Here is a 24,219-nt window from a genome sequence, read left to right as displayed (position 1 = left end):
TAAGCTTAAAAAATTTACTCCAAACATTTTACATATTTTACCCCATACTTAAAAAATTAATTCAAAAAAATATTTAATTAAATATTTCATTTAAAAAACCAATTTTGATCAAAATTTTACTGCAACTTTTGAGATTTAATTAAGTTGTTTCATAAAACCACATTTTAACTGTTAGAAAACATACAATTTAATTAATATATTCTAAATGTTTAATTAGTAAAGTTTTAAGTAAAGTATTAAAAAAACACTATAAAAAGCATGATATTAAAAATGCTATCAATCAAAATCAACTTCCATTAAAAATACTTTTTTAAATTTTAAAAAATAGATTATAATTGTAAATATTAAGCATAAATTTTTTATTTGAAAATTTCAATAATAAATTTACATAGTAATAATTTATCAATTTTAATTCATTGTTCTTTCAATTGTTTTTTCTAGCGTTAAGTTGATTTCAATTTTTGCTATGCACTTTTATTGTAATTGCATTTAAAAAATGGTTCCTACTCACCAACTGTTCATTGATAAACCATTGCAAATGTGACGCAGGATGCGATTTTCCAGATGAGCAATTCAGACTTAACGTTTCACCAATTTGATATTGAAATTGTTGCCCTCTAATGTGTGGTCCATCACGTGGTAAAACTGAACATAAAATCACAATGATAAATATATAAAAATTTGAAAAAATATCAACTATCAAAAAAAAAGATTTAAATTAATGTAAGTTTAATATGGACTGTTCATATGTGTTTACAGTTTTATAACTGAATAATATCATTTAATCAATATTTAAATAAAATATTTAAAAGGTTTTTCGCATCAAAAATGTTTCGTTGTATTAATTAATTCATATTTATAAAACACTCAAGCTCTTATTTAATAACACAATAATATTTAGTGCTTTAATAAAGCACTCTGAATACCTACTAATGGTAAATAGGTATATCTGATACAATTTTAAAAAATTCTTATGTATTGAAATGAATTAATAGCTACTATTGGTCAGTGTTATTAATAATATAGCTTAAGATATAGAAGTGTCAGCTTGACTATTGACTCTAATTTCGTACAAACTTGGCATAAGTTTAACATGAGCTTAGCATAAGCTTAACACAGAGCTTACATTTACAAGCATTATGAACGGAAGTAGCACTACTTACATATAAATATTTAAGTATTTTATATAATAAAATTTTAAAACCATATGTACGAGTATCTACCGTTGCAGTTAAGTCAAATATATCTTTATATATATGTTATTTGACCTGAATGAAGTCAACAGATAAAACTCGATGAATTAGTTATGCTGCATACTGAAATTTTCAATATTTTGACAAAGATATTACCACATCTCAAAATAAATTAAAGCGACTTATACTGCAATGAGCTTAGTTCTAATTAAGCACTCAAACTAGTCATTTAAAGCAGCTTAAGTACACATACCTTAGAAAGTGTATAAATTTATGACATGTTATATCTTTGAACAGACTTAGTAGTTTTGTATTTATAAACGAGCAAATATCTTAAAATGCAGAATTTTATGTTGAATTTGTGAGGTAGTTACGTTTGAAGGAACTTTGTCGTTATGGAAACTTTGTTTGGCAGACAACGTCAAGTATTAAAATTTTACAACGTTTGAATTTAATCTCGCCTATAATTTTCACTTTACTTGAGATTTACTTTGCACTGTCATATTTTGCTTTATTATCCACAGATTTGTTGACGAACTTCAACGTATAACATTTGATACCTTGCTGGAAACTATTCTGGTACTGGCAAGTTCAGTGCCTCGACTTATGCTGTCTCTGCCAAGCCAAAGGTTGTAAATCCTTAAATAGTCACTTTGGCATAACTTCAGAAATTAAAAATCAAAACACGTTTGCAAGTATTTTGAATTTACAAAATTCAAGACACATCTTTGACGAACAAGAAATTTGCCTTTGTTTTTGTTAGTTCACATCAAGCTAAATCCTGGCTTCGTTTAGTTTTTAATTTGATGTGTAAGATTGTCATATATACAAGTACATATTATATGAAGCACACCCTTGTTGGAGATATATTTACACTTTTATGTGAAGCATAATTAAATAAAATTAATTGCACATGAAACTATACAAAAACGTTCAAAATTTATAAGAAGTTGACATACACAAGTATCGAGTTCTTGGTTAACATTAAAAAAGTTCAAAATATATAATAAATAAAGAAAAGGAAAATAAAAAAAGATGCTTTTGATGTCAAATAATATTACCTTGACGCTACATATAAAGCAGCGTGTAGGTTTAGCATAGCACATTCCAATACCTTCCTATTTGAGAGAATGATCAGCATATCAATCAAAAATTTTAATCAGGAATATCATTCTTGCATAAAATATTTTCACTCACACCTGTGCTTTAATATACAAAATAACGAAAATATAATAAAATTTTTCTATATGGACATAAAGAGGAAAGTTGATGAATGTAAATCATAATTTTGACATCAACATTAAATTTTGGACAAGCTTCACTATATCCTTTTTTGGCAACTGCAAAAAAACAACTTTGTAAGTTTTCAATATATGTTAAATAATATGTTGATTAAGCCAACTAACTTATTGATTAAAACTATAGGGGCTTTATATCACCAATTTCAATTATAACAAATTTCTGTGTCAGCCTTGATGGTGTTGGTACATAACAAAATATTCTTCACTTAATATTGATATATTCGTAGAAAAACAAATAACGTCAAATATTCTAGACACCCAAATAAGGTCTGTTAAAATTTCAAAAAAATTTTAGTTATGAGTATAGATATTCTGTAACTTATAGATCTATAAATCAGTTAGATAACAATCAGTTACAATTTTAAAAAAATCTTACACATGGATATAGATATTGATCTAAAACTAATAGATCTATAAATCAGTCAGATAATGGAAATATCGCTAAGTGGTCCATAATAAACACAATAAAATGAGTAGAAAAAGGGACAGCAGGATAGTCATGTAATAACTTTTAAAAAGAGTTTGGCATTATTTTAATATTTTTGATCCATAAGCGAAACCGTAAGAGTATAATGAAAAATAGAAAAAAAACAATCTGTGATTGATGCCAAAAAACTCTTAGCCTTAATCTGTTGGCTGACAATGTTCATTATTTTTAGGATAAATGTAACTAAATTTATAGCAATTACCTTAAAAGTGAATAGACAATCAACTCCTTATTTGTAAATATCAATTTCAAATATTATTGCAATCTGTTGAATCATCTCAATGACGATTTAATGAATCGCCTTTGGTCTCTACATTAGACTAAAGAATTAATAACTTTACTAACTTAACTGTTGTTGTTGTAGCCCGCCGGGATCTGAGAAGCAGATAACATGTAAAGATCACAAGACGAATACATGGGTAAGGGAACGGATGGGTGGATTATAGCTAAGAGGATAATGGGAAGGGGGGAGGGAACTGACTTAACTAAAGTCAATTACTGTACGCGTAGTCAGTGTATGATATTTAATTAATTAATAGGTTTACGGACTTCTTATCATTCTTCTTCCAAATTATAAAGAAATGAGTTAGAAGAAAAAAGAACTCAACAATCGTTATGAATCAGAAAAATTTAGAACATTGTAGAATATTAAATGAAAAATACCAGAGAGCAGAAATAAAATTTAATCCTACATACTTCTGTTGTATTCACTTATTTATCATTAAGAACTATATCTTAACTATTTTACTTTATAAACTAAATATAATGGCTCTTAACAATTTTAAGAGCGATTATGTCCTACTGAGGAGAAACAAGATTCTTACAATTATTAAAGAAAATACAATTTCCAAATACCAACTCGTCAATATATTAATAACTGTATATTAAAAAGAAAATAATATGAAGTACATGTAATTCTTAAATACATAATAAGTAAATAAATAAAAAATACTTAAAAACGTAGACTCATGTCATGACTTCATATTTTTTTCTCTTATTATTTATTTCGATTTAAATATTTTTTTACGTATGTAAACATAAACTGTACTTAAAAGTGAAATAAATAAATATTTATAAAAAGCTTTTAATTTACCATTTCAATATTTAAAGACGCAATTAAAATCCCCCCACCACTTTAAGGAAATATAGCAGAAAATCCAAAGGATGGAATTTATTTTTTTATATAAGTAAATTCGAATAAAGATCATTCGTTCGTTATATCAAAACTGCAATAGTGATGTAAAAGTAGTGTAAGTAAATATGTAATAACACAAATACAAAAATATTCATTTAAAAGTTAAAATTTCAGAATTGTAATTGAGTGAAGATGAATACTTTTGAGTAAAGTATCTGGCAGTTAAGTTAAGTTACAGATTTATGGAAAATTATACAAGCGAAAGTGTTTTAAAGCACTATCACATAAGGAAGATTTGTATCTATCTGAAAAACCACAAACTTAAGCTCTTAAATTTTAAATTATTACGATTATAGGTGAAAAAGTAATATTTGGAAGTAGCTACTAAGGTTGGCGTAGGAAAATCTATTGCAATACAAAATGTTATTTCCAAATCGGACTATATTTTTTAAAAAATTGTATATTACTTAAAAAAATAAATAAAAAGTAATAATTGGTTAAGCATTCGTTTTACAAATTTTTTAATAATTAAATTAATTTTATTATATTAAATTTATTATTATATTTATTTTTATTTATTATATTATTTTATTAAATTTTATTATATTTATTATATTAAAAACATCTTAAGCTATAGTGGTCTTATTTCAATTATCTACAAATTAGAAATCATTCCTTTATTTAGTTTTTAACCCAATGTTTAACCCTTGAAGAAACTGACATAGACCCTGCGAAACGTTGGGTTTAAAACTAATTAAAAATATGATTCTTTGTTTCTACTTAATTAAAAAGGGACCAATATAGCTTGATATCATAACATATTTATTTATAATATAACAGTAGGAGAAATAAACTTAACCAATCTTAAAATTATTATAAAAATTAAATTTACTTCAGTTTTAACTTAATTACTTACAAACAACATACAGTTGTCCTTCTCCTTTAACAGATGAAAAATTCGGCGCTTCAGCAGAAACTTCACAACTATAAAGCCCAGTTGAGTTTATAGTTAAACCTCTTAATAAAACTCTTGAATCATCGGAGTGCTCCTCCTAAAATAAATGCATTTATAAAAAATATAATACAATAAAAACAGAATTATGCTTAATATTATTATTATGCTTAATATATTGAATATTTCTCTTTAAATCCATTTATATATTATATATATATAGTTTTTATAATCGAACTGAACTTACCACAACTCGTACACCGTCGACGCGATAACTTGTTTTTGGTGGATTTGCTTTTGGCAAATAACGATAAAATTCTTCATTATCCTTGTACCATTTGATTGCATATAATTCTTCACCAACATCTTCTTCTTCTTTCTCTTCTTCCTGTTCGCTTTCTTTACTATCATCGACACTCTCCTCATGTTCTGATATTCCATAATTAATATGAGAATTACGACTGTAAGTACTTGCACCTACATGCCCACCATATGAAACAGGAGATCTACCTCTGTAAATGCTATGACCATATGGTGATTTAGGTGTCTGATATGGATATTGATATGGTTCAAAATGTGAATCACTATTTGGTTGGTCTGCTTGAAAATGATGTTGATAATTAGTAGCAGTTCTAATGCCATCAGATGGGCGCTGGTGTGTCTGTGAAAATGGATAAGATTGTATATGCCTGAACTGCGGAAATTGAGTTTCTGTAGAATCTGGATTAACGTAATTCATATTATTAACTCCTTCATGGTTTTCATCCTGTTCGCTATCTTGATAGCGAAAATGTTTTCTTGACATAGTTTTATCTAGTTCATATTGACATTCTAGAAATGCTGACTCGCCACGTAATTTATAGGCGGGTATAGTAACTTTAATCATGCGTAAACCAGCCAAACCTAAAGAAAAAGACAGAAATAAATAATATAACTTGTTAATTTAAGCATTTAAAAATATTTTTTGATATATGAAAATTTTAATATATGGACAAAAACATTACTGTGAATGAACTTTTAATATTTTGTGTTAGAAATTACTTTTAAAATTTATTTCTCTATTATTTTACATATTGTCTTAAAAACAGAAACAAATTTTGCTGTAAATCTCAAAAGTGAAATGAAGTGATTAATGGATATAAAATACTTTTCGAAAAAAATTACTTTCAAATTAAAAACTCTAATCCATTAGAAAGCACAAAAACATATTTTTTTTTATATCAAACTTGATTTAAAATAAACAATTTATATCGATTTAATTTACATTAATCTTTAGATCGTGACTTTTTTGCAGTTACTCTTGCCAAAAATATGTTCCATTTAAAATTGCAAATATTATATGAAATTCGTCCTTTTAATATGGAATTAAAATCCCATTTATAACTTCTCTACCAAAATGTATCTACACACATATTTTTCGCTGAGGTTTTACGGGAAATTAAAAACACGAAATTCTATCTAATGCCAAAATGCACGTGTGCGGCTGTAATAAATAAAAAATTGAAAAAGTAATAATGTTTAATCCTTTGTAAAATTAATGTCAATACACAACAACTTTTATTACTTTGAAAATTCCGCTGAGATATACGAGCGAACAGAGGTCATTTGATCAAGATACATAATGCAATGCAATAAAATTTATTATATGGAAAATGATTGTACGAGTTTTGTACGGATTTGGAAATGGGAAAAAACTCATAATATATTATGGTTTGATTTTATGGATTCGAACGGTCGGTGGCAGCGGTAATGGACGAGCCACATTGTATACGAGTACATTTTCAGAGTGAAAAACATTTAATCCACAACAAAATATATCTTTCGCTAATATATTAGCAAGAATTTGGAGTTTTAGTACAAAATCAATAGTTGATAAATTTATATAAAATTAAAATTAATTAATATTAGTTTTATAATATGTTATTTTATATATTATATTATATTTTGTGTATTTATTTAAATAGAAATACAATATTTTCTCTAATTAAAATATAATAAAATATCACTAACAGAACAAAATGGTTATTAATTTTGCACCTTTTCAATTACTAAAATGCAACTGTTTTAGTTTTATTCAATATTTAAAATGTAAGCAAATCCATTGTTAATATATAATATGGGTGAAGCGACCGAATTTTTAATGTGTAAGGTTACCATAAAGAAAAATGGGTAAAAAATTGGAGAAGTTTTAATATATGTAACATTTTGCTTATGGTTAAGAGAAGCATTTACCTTCTATTTAATCGTAGTCAACACCTGATGAACACCTGATGAAAAGTGTAAAAATTATGGTACAAAGACAGCTGTGGTCAGAAATGTAAGATACTCTACAAACACTGGCAAAGACGTTATTGACAACAAGGAAAGCAATGCTGTGTGTTTATTGAGACTCTATTTCGTCTATCATCTCTATTTCGAGCTATAAACTAATAGCGGCTGGTTAAACAATAATTTATTTCAAAATTAGAAAAAAAAGGTGAACTTATGTAGATAAAATCTTCTTTTCTTATGGTTTTGAAAACTAACGATTGGACTACACAAACTTGCTATAGTAGTTGACGTCTTTCACTGTAGTGCAATTGCATAAAATACAGTAGTCAACTACTACAATTTTATCGGGCGCCAATTCACAGGGTTTCCTTTACATTGTACTATGCTCAAATATGAAGATAAATTCTTTTAATTCATAAAAGAAGGGGCTGAAAATATTATAATCGGTACAGGCAAACTTGAACTTTATTAAGAAAAAAGGTTGTGTAAGTTCATTTTTTTTCACACTATCGCAAGGGATGTTATTTTGTCATGCATGAGGTGAAAATGAGTCAAACTGTATATATATGTAAATATATTTAAAACACACATTTATATATATTTATAAATATATATAATATCTTATGAACGTATAAAAAGTAATTATTTAATGCTCTCATCAACCATTCTAAAGAAATTCACTCATCAGCTTAGAAAAATCATATTATAAACTAATTGCTCATTCCTGATTTTATTAAAAAAAAACTATTTAATATAATTTTTATTTGATATTCTTCTTGTATTAGCTTAGTAATCACTTTAATTTCCTAACTAATTAAATAAATATTTAATTTCAAGTTTGATTTAAAATTTTATTCGACGTGAAAAATCAACAATCAAAATCCTAAACTTTTTTTTTGTCTAAAGAAAATTGCTCAAGTTATTGATTTTCTGATTACTGTTTTGATTTTGTACTTATTAATAGATTAAGATTCTAATTTAAATTGCTTTATACTGGATACTGGAATGCTATATCCAATAATCTTATATTACAGTACATTTGTGAATAATTGCAATTTAATCTTTCAAGTAGAACGACAAGAACATCTTTATCAAGTGTGCCTTGTAAGATATTATTACAATTGTATATGTCCTTTGAAAGGATATGCAGATTTAATGACAAACAAATAAACTAACTTAATCCATATTGTCAGATTTTATTTGTTTACATAAGTACAAATTGTTTGAATCAGTAAGTAGTTCGATTCAAAAGGAAAGCAATCATAAAATTTATGATTTATAAATTTAAATATAATTTCAAAATAAAACATAAACACATAAGATATATTGAAATTTTATTCTTAATCCTTGTATATTATAAATAAATCATTTCATGCTATATTCTTTAACCATCAATTTATAATGAGGCTTCTTTATTATGGAATGTGATACAGATTCACAGAAAAGTATCATATAGATAGTTTGATTAATCACGGAAGAAATGTTAACACATTCCTCTTGAAATAATTGATAAACAAATACAACAAATATTGCAAAATGTAGTATTTTAATTATTTAAAATTTCATTAAAATGTTCATCTATATACTTTCGTATATATCCCTATATACATACGTATATAAATATATTTCTTCTAGATTCAAAGGATGTTTTTGTACTCAGAAGTTAATGATGAAGTTAATGATGGAATACTATTGGACTAGAGAAGAAAATAATTATTTGCATACAACAAAAAAATATGATAAATAATATTATATTAATTTATAATAAAGTATGTAGAATGAAATATTTAGAAACTGAAATGCAATAATTCGTTTACAGAACTAACAAAAAAACTTACATCGGTAAATTTAAATAGAAAGACATATTGAAAGTGAACAGTAGGCAGTGAAGAGTACAAAGAGTACAGTGAAGAAGATAATGCCAAAAATATATACATAAATTACAGTAGAATAACAAAGTAATCTCTGTTTTCTTGGTCCGTACAAACAAATATATTGTGGGACTGAACAGGAATCTGGCTAACGAAATCTTGATGAACAATGATTATTTACATTACCAAACAGCAAAAATGTACTAAAATTTTCTTCTGTAACTATTATTGTATTTTTTATTATTATTGTTTTATTTTTGTTAGTATTATATATTTCGGGTAATTATAATCAGTCCAGAAAATAATGATTTCATGAACAGTCACATTATTATTGTGGGTGCAGTCCACGGAGCAATATATTAGGCACTGTATTTGCTTCTCTACTCAAATTTCATAATGATTGAAGGACCTATGGCAAATTTAGGTAATGTATTATTGTTTTAGTACAAATGAATTTCAAAATTATTTACAATTTTCTAATTACACATGGATATATTTATATATAAGACAAATATATAAGATGTGCTCGTACGTAGGTACATAGGATTACGCTGAAAGAAAGTAATTGTAGTTAGGCCGTCCTTTAGCAGTTATAAGGTTAAATATAAGATTAAATAAGGTTTTATACTTTTAAAAAGAAGGTGTATTATCGATAAAAAATTTGTATTAAAATTTATAGATCTTGATTATCTGCACCTTACTTTTAAACTGTGCAAATGGTTACATTGAGTTAGAAGAGAAGTTCACTTTGTTCGACAATCCATAACACTTGTTTTACATACTTTTAGACTATTATATTTTGAAAATAATAATTCAATTTGGTCAATAAGAACTTTCGCTCTTCTTATATTGTATACAGAGACGTATTGTATTGTATTTTTGGACGATTTTTATATAAAAGAATTTATAAAGTTTTCAACTTAAATTTTTTAATTACTCGAATAAGAATTATATTAATTCAAACTAAATTTTTGATAAGATTTTCTTTTGTTTCTAAAACATCGTTAGCAAATACATTCTTTGAACACACTTAACCACTCATTTCATTGCTAAACATTCCATTTCATAAGCATTTATTATATTTTCCCAAATAATTTGTACAAAAATATTTACCAACATTTTTGCACGAATAAAGCAATAAAAACTATGAACTTCCTTACTGCAATTTATTGTCCCTTCAACATGACCTAATTTAAATTACACAGCTACCGCCATTGCACTCTACAAAACAAGGACATTTCCTTAATGACATTTAACGTTCGTGCTTTTGTCACCATTTTGTGTATATGAACACACCCACCTGTGTAACGAAAAAAGCGTTACGAAAAAAAAAACTTCAATTCACATTTTTTGGGATTTATGATTTTTTCCTTATGAATTATAAGAAAATATAAAAATAAAATAAAAAAAATATATGCAAATGAAATGCAAACACTATTACACAATGCAGGATAACAACAATAAAATTCAAACAATTTATTATTATTACGTACATACAAATCCTTTTCTTTTCCTTACTGTTGGACTTACAGTAGGTTACTAATACAAATAAATAATAAAAATTTTATAAACTTCTGTGTATGTAAGTGTATATATGTATACTATAATACACTGTATGCTTTATTACTGGAGAAACTGACACACAAGCTGTGAGTATAAAAGCTGTGAGTTGCATAAATTTTCTAGTAAAACTTTTGATTTTTTTTTTTTTGTTATAGAATATTTTTTTGTTTTATTTCGACTTTTGAAATAAATTTATATATACAAAGCGTAGCTGCTGGGACTAATTATGAGTACAGCAAAGGAAATATGACATTGAAGTTTAGAAACTTTGTGGTTGCATTCATTGCCAGGAGCAGAACGCACCACACATTATGGGATATAAAGAGAATATTAGTAGATAGTAAAATATGTTAATTTAAAATTCTTATATTAAAAAAGAATTTCAGATTAAAAAGTTTATGCATTATTATGTTAATAATTAAAACATTAAGTTGGAAACTATTAAATTACGTTATTAAATACTTTATCCTTCAATGGAAAGTTCTGCCAAATTCAACCTTTATCGCATTTGATATTTTTAAGCAATTTTTCATATAATCCTTTTTTTCTGTATTTGTTTTTGTTTGAGATTTTAATCTCTTTCCTCTTCAGAAATTGACCTTTTTTTCTTCTACGGGTTTTGCGTATTGATGCATTCACGTAGAAGTGATTTTTAGCACATCAACATTTTCGTATGATTTTGAACGAACTTCAAAACTTTTGTCTACACAATCAACAAAGCCGCAGGATATGCGTACCTTCCTGAATTGAGGTGTGTTTGATGAAAGTATAATAAAGTGCGAAGATAAAACTTAAAATGATGAAATGCCAAGTTTCCTTTTCCGACGAAAAATTAACTTTTTATTTGCCAAATTCTATTTTGATTTGGGTTTGGTGTTGGTGTTGCCAAAAACATATTGAAAGTACAAAAATATTCAACTTTTTTTGTGCTTTTGCTTTAAGCTTATCAGTATTGAAAGCGTATGTGAGGTGTATAATAATAAATCAGCTGCTTAAATGAGATGAACATTGTAGTAATACGTTTTTGATTTCTACCTGATAAAACAGGGGGAAAATGTAAAACCTACAGATACTTTATAGTAACTTAAAAGTGTTATAGCTTGGAATGAAAATATAAATAAGACAAAATCGATTTAAAAATCTCAAAAATCAAAGCAAAGATTAAAAGAGTATAGCAAACAAACAAAGCCTGCAGCTTAAATTGTTTGTATTTCAATCAAATCTGAATTTTCTTTCTCAATCTAAGGCACAAAATTATAATATCTATGTAGATCTCTAAATATGCCTAATAGCAACTGTTTAATATAAAGGTTTGCAATTCCAAAACAAAAATTTTACTATGTAAATGTAATGACATTACACTAGTGTATCATATATTTTTAAGTAAAATATAAGTTGATATTATTAATATACATTAAATTAAAATATGTATTTGCATCTTTACTTGTCAGTCATTGACTAGTCATTAATTCGAAACTAACTAAATCCTATATAACTTTTCTTATAACTTATTTAAAGTTTGTGATATACGTAATATAGGTCTTTTGACTAGATTCTTTATGAGAATTAATATTTCTCTTCGTTCTTCATTTAAGTTTAAAAAAATCGCATTAGAGCAAAAAAAAAAGCTTCATTATTTATTTCATGTATTGTTTGATAAAATTATTTAAAATTTTGCATACAAAATTTGGCATATTTGACAAAAATTATCAAAAAATTTTATTATCTACAAATATGTCACATGTCCACGTCAACTGTGAAAGTTCCCTTTAAACGAAACTGAGTTCGCTGAGATAGTATTAAAATTGATACTAACACTAATTATTATTAGTGTTGCCTTTAGCAAAAGTATTAACAGATACTGTAACTCAAAATTTTATTAAACTTGTACACGCCAACTTTAAAATTTCCTCTCAAACGTAACTAGTGCACTTGAACCTTATTAACTTTGGTGTCCCTAAATTTATTACTGCAATAAACAGTGGAAATTTTGAACAGAAACTCAAAATAACAAATAACATATATATTATAAACAATATCATCAGTATAACTGGGACAAGAAATTGGAAGATAATTTTAAGTATAGTATTAGTAGAATAGAACACTCGCCAGTATATAATTGTATAGATAGATCAGTAGCTTTGGCACTAGTCTTCTGTACAAAATACAATATTTCTTCACAAAACAGATACTAATTCTATTTCTCCCTTTCTGTCTCTCTTTCTCCCTTATTCGCTATTTATCTCTTTCATTCTCTTTTCACACATTTATGACTCTTCCTCTCTCTTTTTTCTTTCTTTCTCTCTGTCTAAATCACTTTTTATTCTCTCTCTTTCTCTCTCTCCTTCTCTCTTCCTTTTTGTACCTTTTGCCCTCTCTATCTTCCTGTGTCCTTTTTTTCATATTTCTCCAATTTCCTCCCACTTGTTCTCTTATATTTCCTTTTTCTGTAGATATCCCTTCTTCTTCTCTCTCTCGTGCGCTTCCTTTTTTTCTCACATACATATTGTCTCTTTCAGATGAACCATTTTAAAACTTTTATTATTAAGTTTTAGAGAAGTAAAACAATAAACTTCCAAAAAGTAAGATGAGATCCCCAACACAATCTCAACTTAATGATTTCACTAAATTTAATTAAATGACAGTAACAACAAAAAAAGCAAAAACAATCTCACATAGATGAAACCGAGCCAAAATGTAAAAACTTTGGAATACAATGCATAAAAGAAAAACCAATTAAGACAAGGTCATTCCAAGTTTTTCATAAGCGAGGATATATACATAAAGGTGAATGTTTAAGTTCAGAGTAACAATAATGGAAAGATAACAGTCTTCATGGCGAGAAAATGGAGCATTTACAGGCGCACAGATAAAAACGTTAAACGCTGGCAAGACACCTTGGCAAGCACAGTGCTGCCAATGTCGACAATGTAAACAATACTAATGCGAAATTAGGTACTTACACGCAATACCAACTACCAGGAAAAAAAATTTATTAAAAAGGAAACTAATGAGCTTCATGCCAACAATTATGGCCAATTTTATTTTATTTTTTCCTTTGGTTTTACTTTATCTTTTGCCATAATGAAGTTAATGCTCAGTGTCAAAAGTTGAACAAAAAACTTTTAAACTTTTTGGCTATTGTTTGTAATACTTCTGTTGGCAGAAGATGAAGTGGAATTCACAGCGGAGGAATGCATAACTGAAATTCCTTGCCAAATTCATATCCAAAATGCCAAACAACAAAAAAAACAAAAATTTGTAAAACGCCGAAGTAGTAAGCAAGTCATTAGCATACGAACAGTTTACTAAATTAGCGTGAAAAAAATGATGGTGTTAATTAAGGTGTAATCTAATTACATGCTTATGTCAGTGAGATGATTTTAATATTTCTGACAGGGAGAAGAAGAAGGAGCAGGACGCACATTTAAGTGACTGACAGAAGTGGCATTAGTTGTTTATTAAAATTACTTAACAAGCCTAAATATTAATTGCAAGTTGCCGTACCTTAAAACAAAGGCAAGACTATTTAGTTATCAAAAAAAAATGTTTATAAAAATTTTTATACAAATTTATATATATTTAAAAATAGTGTTAAACTGTTTATTTTAGTTTTTTTAATAATTAATTGTTTTAATGACTATTATTATTAAATAATAGGCTATGAATGTACCCAGACCTAAAAGACCTATTCTGCGCCTAAAGGCGCAACTTAACAATTTTAGACTATTCATAAATCTTGTGATTGCTGTGAGCTTAATTTCACCTCTATGATATGAGACTAAGATCCTGCTTCCAAGGTAGTCAAGTATACGACTTGCTGCCGCTGGGCAAATGCATAGAATATGTTCCGATGTTTCCTTCTCCTCATGACAGAGTCAAAAGGAGTCACTTACTACCGCAACTATAATCTTCATGTGGTAATTAATTCTATAGTGTCCTGTAAGAAGTTCAGTGTAGATTTTAATGTCGTTTTTACTAAGTCCAAGGATAGCATCAATTTTGATGTGTTCAGGACTGTCGCATGTCTGTTTATACTTTTCAGTGTAGCTGTTGTTTCTCCCGTTTACATAATAAGTTATTTGTGAAGCTATTTGTTCCCCGCAGAAGGCTCTGGACCAATGAAAAGAGTACATGCATTCTTCTTTGCTAGGGAGTCTGCTATTTCATGCCCCGGTACCCACATTAGAGTAACATAGTTCCTCGAAGCTAGGGTATTGAGAAGTTGAAAGAATTCTCAGACCAGCTTTGTTTGAAATGAAGATTTTGCTAAAGATTTTAGAGCTGCTTGGCTCTATATTTAGTGACTAAATATTTTTAATAATAATTTAATTTTTTTTAAAAGGATAATTGTTAAATAGTAATGTAATACACTTTTTTAAAATTTTTGTCAGTTTTTTGTAATAATTCACTATTATTTTTTTATCAATATCAAACGACTTTAAGAAATCTAAATATAGTAAAATAGTTTTATTTATGTAGTTTCCATTTTATTATTAGAAATTAATTAAAAATGAATTTTTAATTATTTTTTATATTAAAAAATAAAATTAATTTATCATTTTAACTGTTGCATTATAAACACCTCAAACTTCATTAAACTAACCATATTATGTGAAAGTGTAAATAAACAATTATGACACTTTTTACACGTTTAATAAAGTTAAATTTTTCGCGTTCTCAACACTCAACATCAACATCAAAGGACACAAAAAGCTTTATTCATTCAAGAATAAACACAGCACAAAAACACATCGTTGATGTGCACTTTTTTCCAACCTTATGGTAGATAGGTACACTGTGTCCTGTCTGTGCGATGAGTCGAAGCGACAGATTTGTGTCAACTTCAGCACAACAGTGCTAAACTTGTTAAGGGAATCACAATTTTTTTAGATTCACGTTACAGCTTTGTTATCCTTCGGGCGATACGTGTTTACAAGTATGCAGTGTGTGCATAGTTGCAACCTAACATACACAGAAAGTAACACCGCATCATAATTCCTTGTGCATAGATTTCAAAAGTTATCTAAAGTTCCGCTGCATGCAATTTTTTTTTTTTTGTTATTGGCATAACGAAAAAAGTTATCCTTTTGCAAGTTTTTGTTTTATATATTATAATTAAAAATTTATTTTAAATAACTTTAGACTATTATTTTCCTTTTAGATTAAATAAATGGTTTTTTTTTATTCCATGTGAAAAAGGAATATATTCATTGGTGATCTAATATACCATAACAAACGCCAACATAACAAATAACGAACCTTTTCTTCAACCCAGGTGATACGATAACCCTAAATGTTAACGTTTTAAAATTAGGAACCTTATGAACAATTACGCCTATACTTATAACCGCTAAGTTTTATGGAGTAAGTCAAGTTCCTTGAAACAAAAACAGACTAAAAACAAAAGAGTCAAATATACTTATAAATATAAGGGTCACAAAACTGATTTTGAATTTAATACTGAATGCTATAAAACCATTAATAAAAGGATAGTAAGTTTCAAAATTAAATTATGCTTTATTAGCATGTAATTAGCATATCGCCAACTTCTTTTTGGATATGTTTCCTATGGCAATGCTGCTCCATAGGAAACTTTAAACTTATCGAAATATTGCATTAAAACATATGCTAAAAGCTCCATGCTATATCAAAAATAAGAATATATATAAAGACTTGAGAGCGCTGAAATTGTTTGATACTCTAGGTACTCACACTAATTCAGAATTGCTTTCTCTCAAATCAAAGGCAATTTTGTTTCTTTCTCTTTTTCATTCTCATTCATTCATTCTCTTTTTACAATCCGTTAGGTAGATATTCTGGACTTCAAATTATACTTTTATAAATTCAGCTAAATAATCTACTTGGTGTATCACCCAAGTAGATACCGACTTTATTGAATAAAAGTGTTTTTCAGACTAACTTGTGATTCATTAAGCAAAGAAAAAGAAGAGACTATCGGTGAAAGTAGTCTTAGGCCAAAAATATGCAAAAAAGATCTCACATAAGATTTGTATTTTAACTTCTTAAAAGACTAGATAAAAAGTTTAATTCAGAAACTAAATTTATTGAGATATTAAAAATAAAATTATTATGTAGAAAATACACTCATTTTAGCTGCTGTATTCAAAACGGATAAAAGTTTAATTGTGGAAGTTAAAAAAACTACTTATGTGCACACTGGAGAGATAAACCCGAAGAAAGTCATTTAAATATATGGACGTGAAACAAATCAAATAAAATTAATTGTAATAGAAGTCTTAGAATTATATTCTAGTTGCAGAAAAAAACACTATCGTATATATCTAGGAAATTAATATCTTGACACTGAAAAACAGACTAGTGCCATCAAAGTTACTGTTATAAAAATGTACCAAACGTCGAGCTCAATTAATATGAATTATGCGATTTTTTAGTCTTCAAGGAACAAATAATGAAAAACCTCAGATCCTGACACACAGATTGTCAGATTCATCAAGTGGTTCCTAATTTAAAAACCTCTAAATGAACTGTAAAGACCAAAAACAAGCTAAGAGGACTCATTATTTCAACAAAAAGTACGCTAATATAAGTAACACTGTAGAAAATGTAAAAATCAAAGACAAGTTCAGTGGTTCAACAACTCATTGAGAGTAAATAATTCGAATCAAATAAACTCCTACGAACTTTCTCACAGTGCACTGCAACATAATTGATCTCTCTGAGACCAACATCAGCCAATGCTATGTATTTCGAAGTGAAAACGTCTAAACACTTTTTTTGTAATGATCAAAGCTAAGCAGCAGCAGGATTATCCATTTGAATGGCCTTTATACAATATGGATGTTCATGTGCATTAAAAATCTAAAATTAAATAGGGTTAGTGCAACAAACCGCCTTAGTTGCGGTACATGGTATTCCCTATGTAAAAATAATAATTATAAAAAAATGAAAAAGATTAGTTGAAATGTACATACGAGTGTACTGGATACTTTTTAATATGAAAAATAACTTTGGTTTATTCAGTAAAAGGAACTTTTGAATGGAATTTCAAAATAACGAATAACACGCACATTAAACAATATCATTCGTTTTACTGAACTCCAACTGTATATATATATCGATATATATATATTTATTTATTTTTTTATGAACATTAAACAATTGTGTAAGGATTTTACTCCGGATATATTGTACATATAATCAATAAGTACCACCGACAAAATCTGAAAATTTAATTTTCAATTCCGGTTTTCAATTTAAATTGAAATTTTAACAATGCTTCCTAACAATAATTCATAGCAATCATGTTAAAAAATATTTTTCTTTTAAAACTAAAAAAATTTCATTTCATATTTGTTAATTTTTCGATTTTAGTTCGACAGAAGGAAGACATTTGAAAATGCGGGCATGAAATATTTTCCACCGATAAAGCAAAATATTTTTAAACATTTGAAAATGATGGGAAATGTGCGGTATGGTAACGTTTTCCAGATATAAATGTGTGGCCTTTTTGTGTAGGAATAAGTTCAGATACAATTTCATATCGAGAATATAACCATGTTAACATGCACATAAAGGCATTCGCAATCGATTCGTAATGAATTTTATCATAGAAAAGTTACACAATTTTATGCTGCAGAATTTCGTTTAATATTCAAGTTAAAAATTACATTTTTGTGGGTTGTGTGGGTTGTGTGTGCGGTGAAGTGTGGCATAAAAACCAATTACATATGTAATGCTTCATTTTATGCTGTATTGATCTCTGAGAACCACTGTAATGACTTTTTAATTGCCTTATTATCAAACTCTCAATGGTATTGCAGTTGTTAAGTAAATGTCGACCTCAATATGCATTTGTGGAGTTTGTTTAACTCTCAAAATTTCTTATTTTGAAATATCGATTTTATAAACTGAAAAAATAACATTTCAAATCATTTGCACAAATTATATTAATGACTATGTTGACCTATTTTTGTAAAACTATTACTCTTGATATACAATGTAAATGTTTTTTTGTTTTTTATATCATGATTATGAATATCAAATCGCTCAGTGGAAACGTCAAAGCAGTTGTAACATAGACATATGAAAATAAATGCGACAAAAAAATATTGATAGACATAGGTACAGTCAAAAGTCAACTTACGATTTGATGGTCTGCTATAACTTTTTACTGGAATGATCAACAAGAATTTGTTGGCCCTCGATAAGTTAACATTACCTTGTTCAAAGGCTATTCATACTGCAAAATAAGGAAACGTAGGAGCAACGGCAACAATAAGAGCATAAACCAGTGGCGCTCTCATATCCCACTTACTATACATTGATATTCACATTAACCAAACAGCTACTCTCAATGCAGAAAGGCTTCAAGATCTAAATTGTCAGTAGTCGATGACGCTTAGATATTGTTATATTTTATCAATCTATTCCAGCATCATTCATAACGAATCGGATTACTTAAGATCTCGTTTATACTTTGATAACAGATTTGCCACTGGAACTCCCAATAAAAAGGATTTGGCGGTAGGGCAACGCTAAAGAATTATAGATGTATAAAGGCACAGGAACCGAATTCTATACCGCGGAGCTAGGAATTTGTTAAGCGTATATTAGACTGGTGTTTTTGTTAACTTATAAGCCTGTTCTTTTATAGAGAACATGGATTTTCATAAAAAGGAAGTCAATATTCTCACTAAAATCTATTTAAGCAGTCTCCACCTTGTCCAAAAAAAGTTTAATATGCTCTACTCTCTACAGACAATGACGAGGTTTGTTGAATCGGTTTCCTAATCTAATTGGGGAAGACTTAATTTTTCTTCCACTTCACCTACATAGAAGTATGGAAGCGATTTGTAATTTATTAAGATAATAGTCGTCTCCAACTACTTTAAAAGAAGTTTTTCTGTAATTTAATGAATATCTGCATAAAAATAGTACAAAACTCGGATATTTTAAAATATAGGCAATTTGTAATTATTTTCAATAGTTTCAAGTATCTAATTTGGCTCTTAAATTTGATTAATTTTGTTAAAAGTCAATAATATGCCTTATATGCCTTAGTTGCCTCTACTAATAGTAAAAACTAATTGATTTTTAAATAAATGCATAGATTTAATAATCAAATAAATGATAAGGGCACTATTTGTGAGATTGATTCATTACAAAGCACCTGGATCACAATCTCAAGCATCAAGCACTACCTTGAGTAATTAATATTTAAGTAAGGAAGGAAGAAAAAGTCTTACATCATTTAAGCGACTTTATGAAACATATTTTTAAATAAGAATAATGTGAAGTCTTTCATTAATGTTTTTGCTTGAAACATGTTTCATTGGTAAAATTTTTTTGTATTAAAATTTTTTCATTTCAAATTAAAAGGAATACTCTTTCATACATAAAATAAAAGTTACTCATATTAAGAACTCTTCTTGCGAATAAAATATTGTTATTGTATAATTAGTTACTTTTTCCTTCAATTTTTTGAAAACCTTTAGTGCATGCAAAAGGAAAATGACTGCACAATTCAAGTTAATACCTTCGGAATGAAGGAACGTGACTTCCACTGCATTGGCGAACTGCACGTGAATGTATGCAGTCACAAAAAAATGCATGCAGCGGCAACCGCAGCTGTTCTTGCAATTATGAAGACAAGTGGATAAAATGAGAGGGGGAGAAAGTATGACTGCGACAACATTTACAGGAATTTAGAGTTGGTTTTTCATAGTTCACTAAACTCAACATGGTATAGACTTAACCCCGACAGAATCATTCATACATTTTTAATACTATTGATTCACATGCCACCACACACGGAAAAGCATATTTCACTATGCACATCCAAATCCACATCCACACTTGCAGTTACACTGACTGATTCGCACATTTCGCTGTAGGTATTGCTGTATGCCTGCAGCGTGTTGCAATGTAGTTCACAGTGAAATTGCGAATGAATTTTTACTCCTTTTTAACCCTTTTTGTGTACGTCGGTGTTACAGCGGAAGGAATGACATTTTGTTTAGCACACCTTCAGCTTGTCTGCAGTGTTTTTGTAAGCGTTTAAGTGATACGAGCATTTGTAAGAAATTTGTATGCTTTCATTGCATTTGAATTGAAGCTTTTCCTTGGCGCTCTGCTGAAAAATTTATTCGAAAAATTGTCTTCCCTCCTTCGGTTATATCGATTGCTATACATGTGATTTTTAAATTTATACATTATTTTTCTGCAATATTTCAGTTTTGAGAGTGCATCTGAGCATAGTTCAATTATATATGTTTGAATGTGTGCCAGTAGTTAAATGTAGCAAATGTTGCAAGTCTAATTTAATGACATTTTGACAGTATTTATTCAATATTGTGCCAAATTCCATATACTCGTATAAGATACGCAAAAATTTTAACATTGATTGAAATTTTCGTATACGTAAAAATTTATTAAAATTTTTAAATGTAATAAAATTTTATTGAAACCATGTGTAAGTGAAGGGGTCACATAGCGTATGAGTAATGTGCATATTTTAATTATACTTTTTTTTGATCAAAATTTGCATAAATCTACCCTATATGCCAAGTTTTTGTTTTTAATTAAAATAAAATTAAAGAAAGGAAATTATATAAAAAAATGTATTGATCAAATCGTAATAATAATCAAATGTAATGTAATGTGATGATTTAGTTTTTATTACCTTATCTTTATTAATAACCTTTATATGAAATACAAAATTTTATCACAGCTAGATAAACTGCGAAAGAAGAAGCCATGCTATGAGACTGGGTCTACCCTATAATGAGTTTTGTCAAGGTTGTGGCTCTGAGAATAGGGAGGAGGCCGTGCTCCATCTTATGTGTTAGTGTCCTTCTTTAGCTAGATGAAGTTTAAAAATCTTCGGATTCCCTTTTCTCACCGATCTGACTGAGCTGTCATTCTGTAATGTTAGGGACCTGGCCAAGTGTATAGAACTGTCAGGTTGGTTGTCCTTTATCTAATGGGGGAATAATTACCTTTTTCGGCGTTGGCTGTATATTGATTTAAATCTATATACGTACCAGTGCTATTTCTGTGGTACCACAATGGGCCATCATTTAAGCTGAAGTGGGCTTTTTGGAGTCAAGATCGCCACTCCAATCTACCTACCTAGATTAACAAGTATTTCAATGCTAGCAAAGAGTTGTGGAACAAAAATAAAGATGATTAAAAATTAAATTTTGTGTAAAAGTCAATTATATCGCAGAAAGTAATTTGGAAATAGTAACAAGCCCTTTTTTCCTAATACTTTTTTTCATAAAAACATTACTTTTATATATTCTCAACTGTAATGTAATTTCCAATATCATTGACAGTCGATGATAACAGGCGGTCATCTTGACAAGATGGCAAGAAGTAGAAAAATATTGTGAGAAGGAAGTCGGATTTTTACATTCATACGGTTCGTTACAGTTTAGTTTTGATTGAATATATTATGTGGAATAGAATAATAAAATTAAATATTAAAAGATTCCTGACCGTAAACGTCTAACAAACAACCGTGTCATCACTTTCAAATTTTCACAGGTTAAAAGTTCTAAGCACTTGTAGTTAATAGTTATTCACGGACTAATTAACTACGGGGTCATTTCAACTGATGTTTGGTATTTGGAGGTACCCGTAACAGCTGTTTTTATATAAATTTATTGGAAATGCTTCTACTTCTTATTTTGCCTTATGTTTTGATGTAATACTTTTCAAACACCCTACGTAATGTTATAGCTTTTGTAACTGCGTGGATGTTGTGTAAGATAAATAAAGCATAATATATATTGGATATTGTAAAACATCAAGTTAAACTGTACCATAAATCACTTTATTTAAAATTTCTTTTAGCAGTTAAAATGAAAGATACTGTCATGTCAAAAAAAAAAAAAAGATAAAACAACCTACAGAAAAAATGTGTTATAATATTGAAGACATGGGAAAGAGGAAAGCGCTGATAATTTACTGCCTACATGTGACTTATTACATTTTATTTTGATTGCCCCCGAAACTCTGATACCAAAAAAACGGGAAAAAGTATATTCTAATATGAAAGAACGAATTAAGTACAAATAATTCTGCCGTCAAAAGGGATTTGAAAAAGCATTAATAAAATGCAAATGTGTTTAACTTTTGACACATACAATAAAGGAAAACAATGCCGAAATACAAGGCAATAAAAATAATTGCCATTAAGCGTGAACAAAAGTATCTAAAGCGAACATTTCGTGTGCCCCCAAAAAACAATAAAAATGTTGCTGAAATTAGCAAAACAATAAACGCCGACAAATGAAATTTATTTTTATGAGTGCTTTGAAAAAGATAAAATACATAAAATGAACTATATAAATAAACGCTTTTATATACGTACGTAGTTACATATACTCGTAAGTGTATGCATATGTGCTTATTAATAGGGTGTGTGTGGGTTTTCACATAACACTAGCTGATCTAAGTATGTAAAAATATTATTTTATTGCCTAAAAATGTTACAAATGCTTGAGATGCCAACAGGCAAAGGCAAAAGCTAAAGGATTTACATGCCAAAGACATTTCGGAAGTGTTGAAATACTCAAAGCACCGTAAGCAATGCAGATAGAAACAGAGTTGATGTACTTTTTTTGTATCCACAGTTACTTGATGTGGTTACATAAGTAAATATACATTTATGTTGATACGGAGCACGTCATGCTAAGTAGATGTGTATATATATATATATATAAAATGTATAAAAATGAAGACTTACCTTGTAGCAAACAGCAAATCAGTAGAAAAATGCGCGTGTCAAATGTGAATAGCATTTTTAAGGATAATATGTGTTGTTCTTCCTTTCCACAGTTATAGAACACAGATGTGTTGTTGTTATGGATAACTTTCAAGTTATCTATGCTATCTCAAACCGCGTAGTTATATTTGACTTTTAAATGTGATATGTTTGTTATATGCCGCTTAGATATGTGGTTTTATTTTACATTTTATCGAAATCAACTGTATAACGAAATTTGTGTACTTTTCCATAAATGTCGGATATTGATTTCTTATTACGAGATATCCCTTCTATTTCGTGGTTCACTTTACTAAGTTATGTGACTTAAAAAGATACACTAAAGCGCATATGTTCACTTTACAAAATCCATTTCATACGTATTTTACTAACAACAATTCTCAAACATTCCGAACATTTAGAACATTCCGTATTGATATTGAATACCGTGTATTGAATATCGCGTACCGTAGGCTCTTAAGCCATTTCAGTTATATTCAATACTTTAGCAACAGTAAAACATTTGTTTGTTGGCTTTTTGTATGCTCAACAGCAGTTTTAGTAATCGTCTTATATTCACTTTGTACGTTCTCGTGTTATTATTTGAAAGTTTTACCATCGAAACCGTGTGGGATTAAACTCAACAGTTGCTGTGGGTTGCCTACTTTGGTTGTTTTACCGGCTTTGTTGGC

At 28.3% G+C, this 24,219-nt stretch overlaps 1 protein-coding gene across 1 annotated transcript; it reads right to left on the bottom strand.

The window, feature by feature from the left end:
• Positions 1–507: 507 nt before the first annotated feature.
• LOC119686347 lies at positions 508–24,219 on the bottom strand (the record flags this gene model as incomplete). Its single annotated transcript, XM_038100916.1, is given in 4 exon segments — positions 508–645; positions 5,033–5,168; positions 5,316–5,971; positions 23,510–24,219. Coding segments are annotated over 4 exon segments (985 nt in total), but the record flags the coding sequence as incomplete, so codon positions are not given.

The sequence above is a fragment of the Teleopsis dalmanni genome, chromosome 2 (genome assembly GCF_002237135.1).
Source record: "Teleopsis dalmanni isolate 2A chromosome 2, ASM223713v2, whole genome shotgun sequence".
NCBI lineage: Eukaryota > Metazoa > Arthropoda > Insecta > Diptera > Diopsidae > Teleopsis > Teleopsis dalmanni.
This window is presented reverse-complemented; position numbering and strand designations above follow the sequence as displayed.